Source organism: Chaetodon trifascialis, chromosome 13 (genome assembly GCF_039877785.1).
Source record: "Chaetodon trifascialis isolate fChaTrf1 chromosome 13, fChaTrf1.hap1, whole genome shotgun sequence".
Taxonomy (NCBI): domain Eukaryota; kingdom Metazoa; phylum Chordata; class Actinopteri; order Chaetodontiformes; family Chaetodontidae; genus Chaetodon; species Chaetodon trifascialis.
In genome coordinates, this window is record NC_092068.1 from 11,042,136 (window position 1) to 11,059,381 (window position 17,246).

General features: G+C 42.4%; 2 protein-coding genes across 2 annotated transcripts; both read right to left on the reverse strand.

The window, feature by feature from the left end:
* Nucleotides 1-1,463: 1,463 nt before the first annotated feature.
* LOC139340904 (calpain-2 catalytic subunit-like) lies at nt 1,464-8,023 on the reverse strand. Its single transcript, XM_070977025.1, has 21 exons — nt 7,784-8,023; nt 7,109-7,178; nt 6,427-6,545; nt 6,213-6,346; nt 5,953-6,121; nt 5,775-5,858; nt 5,484-5,569; nt 4,658-4,732; nt 4,378-4,538; nt 4,068-4,237; nt 3,942-3,953; nt 3,583-3,794; nt 3,441-3,477; nt 3,290-3,355; nt 3,148-3,205; nt 2,993-3,057; nt 2,193-2,261; nt 2,013-2,091; nt 1,752-1,868; nt 1,613-1,671; nt 1,464-1,528 (listed from the first exon to the last, which is right to left on the reverse strand). Exons 1-21 carry the CDS (start codon nt 8,018-8,020, stop codon nt 1,505-1,507), a joined length of 2,103 nt encoding a protein of 700 aa, XP_070833126.1. The 5' UTR covers nt 8,021-8,023; the 3' UTR covers nt 1,464-1,504.
* Nucleotides 8,024-8,704: 681 nt separating this feature from the next.
* On the reverse strand, nt 8,705-14,823 carry LOC139340903 (calpain-2 catalytic subunit-like). The gene is made up of 21 exons (XM_070977024.1): nt 14,587-14,823; nt 13,901-13,970; nt 13,555-13,673; nt 13,328-13,461; nt 13,031-13,199; nt 12,849-12,932; nt 12,665-12,750; nt 12,493-12,567; nt 12,143-12,303; nt 11,891-12,060; nt 11,788-11,799; nt 11,425-11,636; nt 11,181-11,217; nt 10,887-10,952; nt 10,729-10,786; nt 10,567-10,631; nt 10,384-10,452; nt 10,211-10,289; nt 9,446-9,562; nt 9,270-9,328; nt 8,705-9,192 (listed from the first exon to the last, which is right to left on the reverse strand). Exons 1-21 carry the CDS (start codon nt 14,821-14,823, stop codon nt 9,169-9,171), a joined length of 2,103 nt encoding a protein of 700 aa, XP_070833125.1. The 3' UTR covers nt 8,705-9,168.
* Between the last annotated feature and the right edge of the window lie 2,423 nt (nt 14,824-17,246).

The window sequence follows — 17,246 nt, forward strand, 5'->3', positions numbered from 1 at the left end:
ATAGGTTTGGCATAGTTATGATGCGCTTGACGGCGTATTTATCCGGGTTCATGTAAACGACAACATTTTTGAAAACGATGTTGTGTGCACGATGTTATTTTTTAAAACGGAGGGGCCAAAATATCCGTTTTCCAAAATACCCTGCTACGTGTAAACGTAGGGTTAATCATCATAGTATAAAACCAAGTCAGTTAAACTTCAGGGATTTCAATCTGTCCACTTAGGAAGAACAAGTGATTGTGACTCAGTCACACCTGCTTTGGTGCAAATGAAAGTGACAGCAGGTGCAGTGGAGACGCAAAAGCAATCCAACCCCCTCAAAGGGAATGGTTCTGTTTGTGGTGGCCACAGACAGTTGCTCTCTCCCCATCCCTCTGACTGATTCTTCTCTAGTTTTGACTGAAAGAGTCTGGAGTTGCTGTGCTGAATGTTATGCTGCCTGTAACATCATCCAGCGTGGTCAGGTTGGGGGTGGGTCACTGATGGTCTGGGGAGGCATATCCCTGGAGGGTCGCACAGACCTCCATGTCATGTCATGGTACCCTGACTGCTGTTAGGTACATGAAATCCTCAGAGTGATTGTCAGACCTCACGCTGCAGTGGAGAGAGCCCTGGGTTTGTAGGCAGTTCCTGGATGACAAAGACACTGATGCCATTGACTGGCCTTCACGCTCCCCTGACCTAAATCCAATTCAGCACCTATGGAATGTTATGTATCGGCATCCGACGCTGCCAAGTACCGCCACAGACTGTCCAGGAGCTCACTGATGCCCTGATCCAGGTCTAGGAGGAAGTCTCCCAGGACACCATCCGTTGACTCATCAGGAGCATGCCCAGATGTTGTTTGGAGTGCAGTGTGTCGCATTACGAGTTACCATGGTGAAATTCATGCAAGTTGGATCAGCGTGTGATTTCCATTTTTTATTTTCATTTTCAGTGTCATTTTGAATCCCATCCTCAACGGGTTGATGATTTTTCTTTCCATTGACCGTGTTTTATTCATTATACAATCTACATCAGTAAAGATTTTCAACTTGAATAATTCGTTCATCATGATCTGATGTGTGATTTATGTGTTCCCTTCATTTTTGTGAGCAGTATATAAGCAGTGGGTTAGCTTAGCATAGCATAAAGACTGGGAACAGAGGGGAACAACTAGCCTGATCTGTCCAAACGTGGAAAATATCTGCTCATCTGTAAGAAAGCAAATAAGCACAAAGCCCAAAAACTGAGCACCTGACAGAAAGAAATGATCAACACAGGAACATTCTCAGTGCAGTGGCCACACATACTGCACAAAATGCATATCTCTTTTAATAGATTTGTTTTTGTACAACACTGTAGCTTTATTATGTTTGTGGATAATTAAACTCATAGAAATTAGTTTCCATTAAGATCATTAACAATTGATTAGCTACACAACACACAAACTGACAGCGTATTCAGACATGGTGACTCTTCAGCACAAGTCTGGATTCTTCAGCTGGTCACAGTCGGCTCTCCTCTACAGCATCACCAGATTCAGCCACTGCGGATGGAAACACAAGCGCCGATCACTGTGTGGTCCATGAACCGTTGTTTTAATATTTTGTGTCATTGTCACATCTCTTACCTCCATAAAACCCAAAGTTATCACACCAGACTCATTCTCGTCCAGGGTCTTGAAGGTGTCTGTTATAAATACAAAAAAATATCATAACTCTACATCATTTCTGCATGCATGTTAATGAAGAAAATGACAGAGAACTCACTGAAGAGTGACTCTAAGCGGATCAGACTGCACACAAAGTTGTCAAAGTCAACGGTGAGGTTTGGTTCAGTGTAGCGGGCCACAATTATCTGATGCAGAGGGTTGTTGAGAGAGAAACCTATGGAAAAGCAGAGATGAGTTGTAATGCAGAGAAAAAGAGAGAACAGAGAAAAACACAAACTAAGCAACAGGCTTTAGCCTCTTGTTCCTCAAACTCTTAACAGGGTAGAGGGTAGAGAAAAGTGTCTGGTGGATTTCTCACCAGCCGCCTCAACAGCCATCCGCATCTCAGAGGAGCTCATACAGCCACTTTTGTCTGTGTCTCTCTCTTTGTACAGATCCTAATGGAGAGCCCAGCATGTTAATATGTGCCATCACCATCCTACTAATAGACTACTGCACATGGTGTGTTAATGCCAATGCAAACAAATAAGGAACACACCAGGAATTTCTCAATCTTTGTCCAAAGGATCTTAAATTCGACCAGTCCCAGCTTGCCACTTCCATCTTTCTTTGAAGAGTGTGTCAAGGAAAGCAGAAGCACAACTGTAAATTGTGCCAAATTTGTGAGAAATATGTATAAAATAAAACATCAGTGAAAGGTTGGACATGCTCATATGCAAAATATTGTCAGACAGTAAGGAATAAGATGGTATTTCCAGCCTTAAAGGAATAGTTTGACATCTTGGAAAAGGTGCTTATTCACTTTTTTATTTCACTAGTTAGGTTAAAAAACACTGATACCCCTTTCATGCCTGTATGCTAAATTTATGGCCACAGTCAGCAGGCACTCAGCCCAGCTCAGCATAAGGGCTGAAAACGGCTAGCCTTGCTCTATCCAAGCAACAAAATCCACCTCCCAACACTTCTGAAGCTCACTAATTACTAATCTTATTTGTTCAATCCATACAAAACCCTGAGTGTGAAAAACAACAAATTGGGGGTTTATGGGATATTATTTGTCTAAATATTTCTGAGGCCAAGAAATAGTCTGGCACACGAGCCGCTCTAAAACCACAATTTGTCATTTTCACACTTTGGTTTTTGTAAAGATTAAACAAACAAGATACAACATGTTAATTATTGCCAGGCAGGCTTTCTCCCATTATTTTCAGACTTAGTGTTAAGCTTGACTAAATAGCTGCTCTCTTTGAGCACAAAAGCGGATAAAAAGTATTTCCCATAACGTCACTCTATTCCTTTAAAGCTATTTCGATGAAAATACAAAAGCAAGAAGGATACATCCAGCAGATTGACCATGTTGCGGCAGGTCGACAGGCTAAACCCAGTGGTTTTGATGTCATCTCCTGGAAATGGATAAAACACAGGCACATGTTGCTGTGAGTGTCATGTGCACATGCATGAACTCGCCTGGAAGAAGAAATAATTTGTCTTACTCTTCACCACCACTCGGTTGAGGATTTTCTGCAGCTCGAATGCAGAAATCTCCACATCCTAAAAAGCATATGACACACCACATTATAAAGGACCATGATTTGACATAATGATGATAATGCAGCAAATCTAAAGTGTACGTACATGTCCAGCAAGCTGCCCAAACAGTTTCTTGAATCTGTCACTGATGTCATCTTCATCAATATCAATCTAGAGATGACAAAGTAATCATTTTTTCCTTTGTTAAAATATGATTAGAATATTAAACTGTATAAATAAAGGGATATGATTTTACCTGCTCAACGTGGCAGTCTACAGGATCATCAATCTCTCTAAAAGTGGCAAGAAGTCAAAGTTATATGATCATTGTGAAGGCTGTGATTATTCATACTGTTGGTCATTATGAAATTGCACTTGTATTTGTGAAAGCAACATACTGGAAATCAGCCTGTTTCTCAGAGAACACCCGCACATAAAAGTCTCCATTCTTGTTGGGCTCAAAGGTGGAGGGGATGATGAGGTATTCTCCAGGGGGAAGGCAGAAGTGGTTGCACACCTCTCGCAGGTTGATGAAGGTCTCAGAGCGCGCCGCTGAACGGTTGCGCAGGAAGAAGTGTTTCTTCAGGTGCACTTGCCTTTGACCAGAGTACTGGAAAATGACACACATGCAGTGCAGTCACATGGGGGCATCCTTTACCTTCCCTCTGACCTCCCACTTTTTTAGATCGTGTAAATACCTGCATGATCGAATTTTCTCACTAATGCAACAAAAATCCGTGCTCCCAGCAATACATACCTCCTCAGGCAGCTAGAAAAAGACGAGAACCAGTCAAATGTCAGAGTTGGTGCAAATGCTGCAAATGCAATCTTTACTGGCATGATCATTATCACTGACAGTGTCATCTTGAAAGCAGCTCCTTACCTCATAGATGGCAAAGCCGATGGTCTCCATGTCCTGCCCCATTTTCCTCATGCGGCGCCTGTTCTTCTGCATTAAGCCCACAATGAAGGTGCAGCCCTCCTCACCATCATCAGGGTCATCATCCACCTCGTCCAGTTTAATGATAAACTGGGGATTCATCCAGAAGGAATCTAGGAAGGGAAGCAAGGGTTAGTTGGGAGCTGATCACCAGCACTGTACAGCAACCAAGACACACTATATGTTCACCTATGACACGCATGCACCAGTGCTGGATTCAAATCTGGAGGGAACATTTAGAAACTGTTCATACTTGGAAAGTTTCTGCAGCCACCAGCTGACACTCCCCTTCTCCACGTGTCTTCAAACTCTGTCTCCGCCCATTTCTTGTACTCATCACCTGTGAGGGCATCAGGGGTGAGGTTGCAGATCTCAAGGCGAGAATATTGGTGCAGAAAGTCAGAAAATGACATCCTGTGGGTGAAAAAGTATGAGGGAAATAAAAAGAAAATAGAACCAACCACATCCTTCCTATCAATAAAATAAGAGCAGGAAGCCGGAAGCAGAAGAAAAGTAGTTTCGGTGAGGTTTACCAGAACTCCCCGTCCTCAGAACGGTTGGTCAGCCTTGCCCGATCATCATCACTCACATATCTCCACTCAGAAGAACTAGAAAAAAAGCACCAATACATTCATGTCAGAAATAGATTACATGATAGGGTTTAAACATGGGAGACATAAACTACAGGCCGGCACCTAACCCACACACACTGCACCTACACCTTGAACACTGTCAAATAAGCTTTTTACAGGATTTACCAGTCATTCCACTGGGTGGGTGTGTTTCTGTGGGTTACATCCATGACAGAAACACATACACTGTCCAAACAATGGATGTTTCATTTAGGTTGGGTCCTCTTATGAACAACAGAAAGCAGTTGGAAGCTGCTCAGTTCAAATGTAATTTGAAAACATAATGTTGGTTGATTAGTCAGCAGTGTCAGCTGTCACTTGGTTAAAGCCTGAGATAAAAAGAATAATTACTTGTTCCATCTCTTTTCTCTGTTCACACAAACACAAAGAAAAGATCAGGCTGATGGGAATTTCATTAGTTTAGGTATTTGGTGATACACTGGATGAACAGCTAAAGGATCACAGAAATGAGTACAATTCATCCTGCAGGAAACAGGAAGTGTGGGAGCACCAAAGTCATCGGGCTTGACCCTCTGAGGAATCTGAATCTCTGTAGTAATTATCTTGGCAATCCAACCAGTTGCTTAGATAACCAGGTCTAAACCAAAGTCTTGGACTCACTCACTAACCAGAATGAGCATCCCTAGTGCCACATGCTGCTAACATGGCTAAAAAACTAGAGCATTACTCTTGTATTTCCTCCCCTTAAATCACACACAATACTCACTTATCACTCCAGGCTCCATTCCACTCCACCTGACCCCATGGGTTTCTAATCCTGATCAGCTGCACTGTGTCTCCTCTGAACTCCACCTGACACAGAATATTCGTGTTAATTGCTCTCAACCAGAAAAAAAGACACACAAATAACAACATAAATATAAGAAAAGGGCTAAAACCAGCAGATACCTCACCAAACAGTAACATCTGTTAGAGCGTACAGCATGGTAGCTACAGCAGCTTCATTTGTACCAGGATGATCTGTGCGGTGTGTATACAGATGACTACATTTCCTCACCTGGTCCGCTCCTGTCACTGAATAAGCATGGCCCTTCACCAGCTTGCGATATGTGACAGCTTCTGAGTCCGCCGAGCTGGTAATCTGGAACGGAGAGGAAAAGCTTGTGAGGTAAAAACTACCAGATACGACAAGGATAACGATCTCACCACATGTGAAACAAGGAGCTCAAACAAACATCAATGGAGCATCCCAGAAGGGAGCCTCTGTCCAAGGCCTTCCGAATGATTTTGAAGAGGTGGGGATCTGGATTGCTCAGTTCATGCCGCTCAGCAATGCCTCCAGTGAAGTCCTCAAAACCCTCTGTGGTGCTGCCTCCAGAAAGGGCCTCATAGCATCCATTTACCCTAAAGGGAAAATGAGTTAATGGACGACTAGACCAGATGAAGACATACCAAAATGAACAAAAAGCAATCCAGATGTTCCATGTTTCCATACTTGGCGTAGGCCTTCTCCAGCAGTGCGCTCCAAAACTCTGAACCCTCTGCTGAGTGAACAAACAGCAGCTCTCCATTTCTAGTGGGCAAGCGGTCATCGACCACCACATCCACCCACTCACCAAACTGCCAGAACTGAGAGCCAGACGCAATTAGTAAAAACAAACCTTTGCTGTGAAGAGAATGAGTCTGTGGTGTGTGTCCATGCACTGTACCTCGAAGTGAAAGATGCCAGCGTAGTTCTCCTCAAAACTCTGGTCATGGGGGACAACACGAGCCAGAACCTCTTTGTTGAGGGTCAAGGAGGCGATAGCTGCCAGGAGCCAGCAGTCACCTGAACACAAGTGTTAGAATGAAGGGAAGTCTCATTTTGGGATTAGGACTCATTTCTAAAACATACTTGACATGCAGTTTGTTTGCACACACACATCAGTTGTGCAAAGCCATGGTTATTGTGTCATCTCTCAGCTCAGAGCTGACGTCAGTACACAGGCATTGGAAGAAAACAACGAGCACAATCCAGAGATGAAACTACACAAGGTGACACTGAAGTCACACAGAGTCAACATGAGCAGAGCTACACCAGTGTGATATCCACATCTGCTAACTGTGACGCTCTAAGATTAGCATGCAAAATCAATCATTCAAATTGGTGAGGATGGAAATATATGTGCTCTTTGTAAAATACTATGAATATGCAATCAAGCCATCAAAACGCATTTGAATGTGATTTAGTTGGAAAATAGCAAAAGGTAAGTTGTTCATGTTGGTCAGTTTAAAGAGGTGATAAACAGACATTGTTGGAAGTGTGTGTGTGTGTGTGTGTGTGTGTGTGTGTGTGTGTGTGTGTGTGTGTGTGTGTGTGTGTGTGTGTGTGTGTCTGTCTGTCTGTCTCACCAAGTGCCCCTTGACAAATATCAGTCCTGGTAGCTTTTTCGACAATGAATTGTGGATTTGAACACAATTCCTGAGAAGAAAAAAAAAAGTAAAAGTTTAGGTAAAGTAAAAGTCTAACTGTAATGCTTCCTCACATCAACACTTCCTGTTTGTCCTATAATACTGTATCCATCCTCAATATCAAAATGACCCATCTACGCTGTAAAAAAAAAGTAGATCTTTGAGTCCTGACACACTGCAGGACAACAGTGTCCTCATTCGCACCCAGTGCAAATGCATTCAGTCACAGCCGTATTGTTTTATAATAAGACACAGCTTATTTGTGGATAGGATCAATATAAAACTCAACAATCAGGAGTGTGTATAAGCAGGAACAAGACTGCAGCAATTATCTATTCTTTATAAAGTGTGAAGCTGATTGACTTCTCATCTGGAAAATGACAGAGATATTACGCATAGTATCTCTACAGACCTTTATTCAAAATAAGATATGGTCTGATAAACATTGTGCTGTCATAGATGGAAACAGTCTGTCTTTCATTTCTAGCTTTTAAAAGATAGTCTTAATAATCTTATAAGTTGATATAGCCCAAGAGTTGCATTTTTCAAGCAAAGTAACTGCAGCCACATGCTAGATACTGTTAGCACTTGTTACCACCTACATGTTACACCCACCGTTGGTCTTTTCCAGCTGATGCCCCGGACTTTATGGGAATTTGGTCCAAGTTCATCGAAGCCTAAGGATGAGGGGAGAGGCTCGAAGCAGTCATCCTCAAACAGCTGTCCTCTCTCCAGACAGCTTGCCCTCAGCAATTCAAAGTCCTGGTTGAGGTATTTCACCGCATGAGAGTGGGATCCAATCCCATGGGATTTCTCTCGGTTGTGCTGAAGTTTAGCTGCAATGCCGGACATTTTTAAAAGACTGCAAGATTCTGTGTCTGTCAGCGACCATCTGCTTGTCAGTGTGTGTGGTTAGACAGGCTCTGCGTTGTTGTGTTGTGTTGCTGCTCAACTGTCTCCACACCCCTTATTGTTCATACCAGACAGGACAATAAACTTGATCTGGCTCACCTGTTTTTTCCAGCCCACTCTACATCTGGCTTTGACTGATGGCCCAGGTTCAGCGCAGATGTAGCCCACATGGATGCTTGGTGCTGGTCCACAAAAGATTTGATCAGTGCAAAAAACCTCAGTATTTTTCTACTTTATATGGCTCCACTAAACACCACGGCTACTGTAATTAAACAGTGAAGACAGAGGCACAGTTAATTTGTCTGATTTGTGCACACACACACACACACACACACACACACACACACACACACACACACACACACACACACACACACACACACACACACACACACACACACACACACATATATATATCCATCCAGTCCAGTCCAGAGGTCATGGCTTCTTAGTTTCTTTATTTCCTATGATTTGACAAATGGAAGAGCAGAAACACCAACTAATAAACCAAATTTGTCTCTAGGACACAAAAAATTACACATGAATGATACAAAACATTTCCAAACAGTTGGAAAAACTCAAGAAATTCCATGTATTTATTATAGAAAATGTCATTAATAAATATCATAATACATCTCAAGCATGTGGAACATATGGAGAGTGTGTGAAATTGGGTTTAATTATTGATTTTTTTGTGCTCTATTATCTACTGGATGTACAGACAAGCAATATATATTGTCTGTAAAGAATAGATCCACAACAGAAAAGCATAGCATATACAATAATGAGCACAAAATGTAGACTGTAAAACATATGTAAAGAGGATGGATCCAGGATAACAACTGAGCCGCTTCAGGTTTTGCTCACCGAGCAGGATCTGAGCCACACCCATCCTCTCCACCACAGTGACCTGGTATGAGGACAAGCCACTCACCCGCAGAAGAGAACACAACAAACACACACAAAGAGGGAGAGACATATGATAACAAGCAAACTAGGGAGGGAAGAGGAGGGGCTGAGTCTCCGGGCTGGAAGAAGATCCAGATCAGTGACTGGATGAGGCACCGACAGCTGTCATGTCTCCAGAGTTAGTAGATTGCCAGGCACAGCCACTGTAAGAGGAAACAGTCATCAAACAAGCTGTCTAAAGTGCCAACAAACCAGCAGGTTTTGTCAGTCTCCCACATACCTGTTGCATATCCAGCTCCATCTTCCCAGAGTCAGCACTTACCAGAGTCTTAAACATTTCTGGTTGAGAGGCAGAAAAAATAAGGTAGCGGTAATATAAACATGCCACAGCTCTAAGATCATACAGATCAATATGAGATATATGGAAGTGATAGTGTTGTGTCTGCTGACACTTACTGAAGAGCATTTCCAGTTTAATGAGACAACCAACAAAACTGTCAAAGTCTATGGCATACTGAGCATCAGCATAACGACTGACGATGGCCTGCAGCACAGCACTGTTGATGTTGAAACCTGGGGAGGGAAAACAGCCATTGCTTATTGTTTCCTGTCAGCTTGTAGCATCAGTTTCAAACATGCAGATTATTTTTCTGTTCCTGGGCTTTTGAAAGGGGCCTGATATTAGCGGGGTGATAATCGAAGAGTTATGTTACACAGCCTCGCCCATGCTTGTTTTGTTCCTGTGGCAAACATAAAAGAAATTTATTAGCAGGGAGGAGGGAGTCCTTGAACTGGCTCATCCAGTCTCCCAGTAACTGCATTCACATGTCACAGACAACAACATGCAGATCTTTGGTCAGACACAATCCCAAAACATAAGCCACAGGTACTATGTATAAAAAGCATGTCTTTTTCTGGTGTGTCTGAACACTTGTTCATGTGTGTCCACCATAGTTTAATACTCTTTTCAATGATAACTGAAGTCTGCAGGCATTATGTTTAAATATCTCATTTTCATTCTATTACAAAAGCAAACATTGTCCCTGAGTGAAGCATGTCAGAAGCTGTATAGTAATAATAAAATGGAAATAATGTTTTTTAGAATATATAAATGACCAGGCTGCTATTATGTAGAATTATTTGTTCCATTGTTAAAGTGTTTAATGGGGATATGTGGTGCATTTTAATGTATGAGATTCCTCACGTGATAAAGTTTGTTACCTGCTTCAGTGGCGGCTCCTCTCATCTCGTGGGAGCTCATGGTTCCAGAGTTGTCTGAGTCATGACTCTTGAAGATCTCCTATATTGACCAGATGCATGTGTTGTGTCAATAGATACAGCCAGGGGTTCCCACATGAGCAACACTCATTTCAAAGCACATACACACAGCTTACCAGGTATTTCTGGATTTTGGTCCAAAGCAAATGGAATTCCATCAGTCCCAGCTTGGCACTTTCATCTTTCTGGACAATGTTAAGGTTTATAAAAAGCTTATTGATTTAACTGATCATTCACATATCCAATCCCACCCAAAGTCAACTGTGGGAGGACAATTTTTCATCCCTTAAAGAGGATACATCCAGCAGACTGACAATGAGGCGACCTGTCTCAATGCTGAAGCCATCTGTCTTGATATCAGACCCTGCAAGAAAGTGTGAAAACACAGCCGGCTCAATCTCTTCAGTCAGTGGAAATAAAACTGCTGTATGTCAATATATGTAGGGGCTCCATGTACTCACGATGAGAGACAACTTTGTTCAAAATTTTAACCAGTTCAAAGACCGATACCTCCATGTCCTGTTTGAAAAAATGCATATTATAAGTTTTAATTTGTAATCCAGGTCTACAGCAGTTTATGCATTTAATTCACTGTCAGTTCTCATCCTGTTCTACTTACATTGCCAGCAATCTGCTTGAAGAGTTCCTTGAAATTAGGATCCACATCGCTCTCAGATACCTCCTCCTGTAAGGGAAAGACACAGATCAGTCTATGTCACTATCATCAGATAAAAGCACCGGCTCTTCAGCTCTGAGGTATAAATGCCACATTGAATTGCTCAATAAAGTATTGAGCAATTCAATGTGGCATATTTCCTTCAATCTCAGCTCTAAGAAAAGAATGTCTTTTAAAAAGTGTTTATTTCACATTAATGCATGCAAGAGCAGTCCATCAAACTGTAGATTACCTCACCTCCTCTATTTCAGCATCAATGTCCTCCTCCAGTGGGCTAAAGAAAGACAAATGCAGAGCTTGAGCACACTCTGTTGATGTGCAAGAAAATAACAACGACAGTAAGTTTTAACTGTGACTAGTCTGAGACAAACGAAGGAGCTGATGTCTGAGCTTTGTCCACTAGATGGCTGTATAAGCTAAAGCTCTGAGGTCTACATTACCCCAGAGACAGACTGACTGCATGTTACTGTAACACAGATACCTGGTTGCAGCCTGTTTCTCTGAGAACACCCTGAGAATGAAGCGGCCATTCTTGTGAGGCTCAAAGGTCGAGGGAATTATGGCATATTCTCCTGGAGGAAGTTTGAAGCGGTTGCACACTTCTCGTCTGTTGATGAAGGTGCTGCTCATGGCCACAGCTGTCTGCAGCAGCAGGACTTCTGGACCCAGGTGAACATTGCTGCGGCCTTTGTACTGAAGATTAACAGGAGATTACTGGAATGCTACCCAACAACTGACAATGCAATCAAGCAATATTCATGATACTTATGATGCCTATTTGCATTTAAAGATGTCCTTTTTTAGAAAGGGATCATTACTGGCATGTAAGAGTACAAATACAGACCTTATCTGGGACCTGTTAAAAGGAAACAGACAAAGTACTTTAGAAAATTATCCAGTAATTTGAGTATTGATTTCAGATGAAACATTGAATGATTTAGAGACACCTCATAAATAGCAAAGCCAATGGTCTCAAGGCTGCGGTTAAACCTCTTCTGCCGCCGTCGATCCTTTTGCATCAGTCCCACCAGAATGGTGCACCCATCCTGCCCATCCAGAGGATCATCATCCACGTCCTCCAGACGCACCATAAACTGAGGGTTGGATGAGAATGTGGCTGGAACACAGAGACGTGACATCCTTAAAATGACGTACTGTAACAGAACTTCTTGCTCAGACAGGCGTATGGTTTGTCTTACATGCATGGTTTCGGCAGCCGCCAGCAGTGGAGCCAACCCTCCACATCCCTTCAAACTGGGAGTAGTTCCAGTGGCCCACTTCATCGCTCATGATCGCGTCTGGGGTCAAGTTACAGATCTCCAGGCTAGAGAACTGTTTGATGAAGTCTGAATAGGACATCCTGAGCAGAGGAACATTTCTCAACAAAGAACAATTCTCAAGCATTAACCTCTGATTACTTTCTCATAAGGTCTGAGCCTAGATAGTTGCTTTGGTGGTGTCGGAGCTCAATTCATATTACAGCATCAACAAAATATCTATAATATTTCAGTTTTTTATACAAGTGAAAAGTTAAAGACAATGGATTTACCAGAACTCTCCATCTTCAGCCACATGGTTCAGCTTTGATTTCTCCTCTTTACTGACGTAGTTCCATTCATTGGATCTAATTGTAATTATTAAAAAAAATCACGCTTTTAGAAAAATCCTGGAAAAAACCAAAGGTAGCTGATGGTTAATGGATCTAGAATGTAATTATTCACCCATCACTCCATGGCCCATTCCACTCCACCTGACCCCATGGGTTCCTCAAACGGACCAGCTGAACCAGGCTGCCTCGAGATTGAAACTGGGCAAGAGAGCAACAACGTAATTTGCATGCAGTAAAAAAAAAAAAAAAAAAATGGACAAAACTCTTACTATTGATAGTGTAGATAAAGTCTGTACCTCTTCTGCACCAGTGATTGAGTATGTATGCCCTTTGACGAGTTTGAGATCTGTCACTGCCTCTGTCTCACTGGCATTGGCAACCTGAAAACGTCAAGGGCAAACTTTGTCAGACTGATGACATCGGCACTGTACCACCGTTGGTTTGTTTGCATGCAAATCTGAAAGACAAGAGAACTCACGTCAATACAGCAGCCCAGCAGTGAACCCAGCCTCAGGGCCCTCTGCATGATTTGGAAGAGGTTTGGTGGAGCCTTGTCTAAACTGTATTCTTCTGCGATTCCTCCTGTGAAATCCTCAAAACCCTCAATAGCGTTACCTCCTGCCAGGGCCTCATAGCAGCCATGCACCCTGTCAGATGCAGAGGGATGTGAATAGACTCACCAACTATATATTTTTACATTTTTATATATTTTACATTTTCACTGAATTAACGTTTCGATGGAGCAAAAGATAGAAAAGAGAGGAACAATCCATACTTGGCATAGGCCTTCTCCAGCAGCGCGCTCCAAAACTCTGAGCCCTCCGCTGAGTGAACAAACAGCAGTTCTCCATTTCTGGTGGGTAAACGGTCATCCACCACCACATCCACCCACTCACCAAACTGCCAGAACTGAGACGAAAAGACTCCCATCAATAAACTCAAATACCTCTCAGACTGCAAAGTTCCACTGGAAGGTCAGGGTTCGTGGAAAGGCTGTCTGACCTGGAAGTGAAATATCCCAGCATAACCTTCAGTGAAACTCTGTCCAGGGGGCACCACACGAGCCAGGATCCGCTGGTCTAGAGTCAGTGAAGCAATTGCAGCCAGAAGCCAGCAGTCACCTGCACAGTAGAAGCAGATACAGAACATGTTCTGAGATTGAGCAATGTATGGTGTTCACTGCGGTGGAGCAGTGCTGTGAACAGCATGAGCCAACAAACCCCCTCTGTGATAATTCCTTCTAACAATCTTAATGGCAGAATGGGTGGAGGGTTTTCAACCAGGGATGTTTGTGGTTCCCCATTATTCATCCACCCATTTGCTCATTCACTCATTTCCCCTCACTGACCTAGAGTTCCTTGGCAAATGTCCGTCCTTGTGGCTCCGTCATCAATGAATTTTGGGTTCGGGCACAGCTCCTATAAAGAGCAACAGACATTGACAGTCACACATTTTGAAAAACATTTCTGTGCATCGTCCAGTATCACACTACGGAGATGGTAGGAAGAAATACCATCCAATGATTTTGATTTGATGTCTTTCTTAAAAAACGTCTAAAAAACTTTCTTAAAAAAAGTGAAATATACCAATGAAAACAATTCAGACGTACAGCAGTATTGCTATGATCCATGACTATGATGAGGTGCTTTATTCAGTCAAAAACCTGTCCAAGATCATGTCAGGTCAAGCTCAGATGAGGCAGAATTAATCCTTACAGATTACTGTGTAATATTTAATCACTTTGAATAGTCCTATGGTGAATGGGATATTTTGCACTTTTTCCCTGGTAGAACAGTATCTGGAGCAGTTCAACCTTCTGATCCAGATGCAGATGGATCAGAAGGCAGTTACATCTACTTCATTTTTAAATATATTGTCTTCATTTCTGCCTTCCTTTGGGTTGAAAAGATCAAATATTCGTGTAAAAAATAAACCCCCAACTGGAAGGTCACCAACCACAGTGTAACATTACAGCACAAACAGCGTCACATTGTTGTTCTCATTGCTTTGTGTTTCTCCTCAGTGGCTCCTTACCGTTGGCCTCTTCCAAACGATGTCCTTGGTATTGGGTGAGTATGGTCCCAGCTCATTGTAGCCCAGTGATTTGCGCTCAGCTGGAAAGAAGATGTCCTCAAACAGGCGTCCTCTCATCAGACACCGTTTGTGCAGACTCTCATAATCCTGCTTCAAGAACTTCACTGCATGCTGGTTGGTGCCGATGCCTCGTTCCCTCTCCAACTGATGGGCCAGTCGATCTGCCGTGGATGTCATCCTCTCCTGTTAAGTGTGTGTATACTCCCTGTGTGGTGATTTCCCTATTTCTGAGCTGATCTCCCACCTGCTGAGCACAATCCAGAAGTGTCTTTGTCCCAGTCTGTTTTATAGTTGCTCACAGGTCAAAGGGAGGACAGGGTGGGGCCCTCCAGTGGACAGGTGAGGTGAACAAAACAGACAGCAGCAACCATGAGCAAATCTGCAATGACATGGCTGTGACCACAGCCAAAATGCAAACAGGGACACGCCTAGAGGCAGCATCGCTCTCATCGCATCATCTCGATTCTGTGTGTGTATGTGGTTGGGGTGGGCAATGTATTGCATCTATTGTCTTGAAGTGTTTTTCTCCAAGAGTGGTTGGAAGGGATTCATGTAGTACATATAGCTGAGGGTTGTGAAAGGCAAACTTAAATGCATGAAATGAAGCACGTGTTAAATTGAGCAAGAATAAAAATGGGTAATGAATGACATTGCAACACTGAGCCTGTGTTTGTTTGTTCGTGCCCAGTCAGCCGAAGTGTGATCTTATATCCTTTTTCTGTCTTTTGCATCCTCTGTGCTAGGTATAGCAATACTAATCCTTAGTCAAACAGTTTTCAGTGTTGGCGATTAGCTGGCTTAGTCAGGAGCTCCACTGGTGTTTCAGCAGTTCAACACAATACTGTTTGTTTTATAAAAAAAATGAGTCACATGTATTACACAGTAAGTCTCAGAAGAACCTCACACATAGTAAATAAGGACATGCTGAAATGGAAGTGAATGGCAGTGAATCCACCCTTGTTTAAGTTGTATCAGGAAAGACAATTACTACAACTGTCACTAACAGAGGACTTAGTGCCAGCTAATGATCTTCTGATCCAGAGTGCGGACAATAGCAAACAAACAGTCCGTGAGAAGAAAAATTCTCCTCTATCTAGCATTCCGCAGAACAACCCTTTGACTCTCTGGACTATTCTTGATTTGAGGGCTGAATTAGATGCCTCTGTACCACACAAGTGCCATATTTTAAATGCGAACCTCCACACCCAGTATTGTCTTAAATAACAAATTGTAAGGTTATCCACTGCTGCCAAAACCAGCTACCATTACTACTGTGAGAAGCTGGAGGAAGGGTGGGTCACAGACCACTGAATGCTGTATGTACACAGCCTTGTTTGTGAACAAATGGCTGTCAATCACAACCTTAGCCCTATGCTTTTCAGCTTTAGACACAATACTTGTGGTTATTCACAGGGAGCATATTTCCTGTATGTGCGCTGCGATCATTGAGCTCTCTGTTGTACGTTAAGTTAGTTAAACTGGTACAGTACTAACCATGTGAGTGATGACGTGCATGAGGCACACAAGAAGGACACAAAGTCTTTCATTTGTATGAGTACAAACCCAAGTTGCTGTTTTGTTTTGTTGTCGGCCAAGCTGAAAAAGACCCTCTTCTTGTTGAACTTCTTGGTTATTGGTCTGTGGAGGCAGTTTGTTGACACACTGCTCAACTAAGTGGTTAGTGATTGATCAGCATTAACGCATCAGTAACACTCTAATGACAGCATATATTGAGGTGTCATATAAGTGCTTGCAGACATTCTTCGTAGTTCTTTCACAATTTATGTCTCTTCTTATGTTAGTCACTGTGGCTATTGTATTATGCTAGCATTGATAGTGCATTACTACTGGGCTTATGCGGCATTACGAATGATTAATTACGAATGTACTGTTGTACATTTTTGCTGCTTATTCTGAGGAGGTCAGAAAAATCAGCTGCTGCGTGATCAGCAAGTGTGAACATTTAGTGCTTTTCTTTTTTAAAATAAAATTCTCTGTCTTCTATATTAAATGCAATTGTTGATAAGTATTTGTGACATCACATTTGTGACATTTGTTTAGGCTCTTTTCACCAGCTTAATGGGTTTGAAATGAAACGCTGACTGAAGTTGAAGTGCCATCTTTTATTTGTCATTTAGGGTGTTTACATATTTATTTTTTCATACCTGGGATGATGAGGCAGCACAACAACACAACACTGACATCATTATAAGTGGGGATTTTCTGTTTTTTTAGCAGCTGGCTCTACGTTCACAATCAGGATTGTGTGCATGCGGTTTGATTGTTGACCAAACAATACACCAACTGTCATCAGATTGTGATTCAATTATTGCTGACCTGCTAAATCCTAACTGAGGCACAGAGGAATAAGATATTACTGATTTTTCCAACTGATCTCCACCCACTTCAAACCAGTAAGAGGAGCACAGAGAAAAACAGAAATATGGAAATCACAAGTGTAAAATGACCAGAATTGGTCGAACTGTTGAATCCCATTCCCAGAAGGTAAAAGGTTTTCATGACCTTTAAACAATGTTATCATATTTGATATTTGTTTGCAGATCTTTTGTTTTGCCCCAGTATTCACTTCATCATCTGCA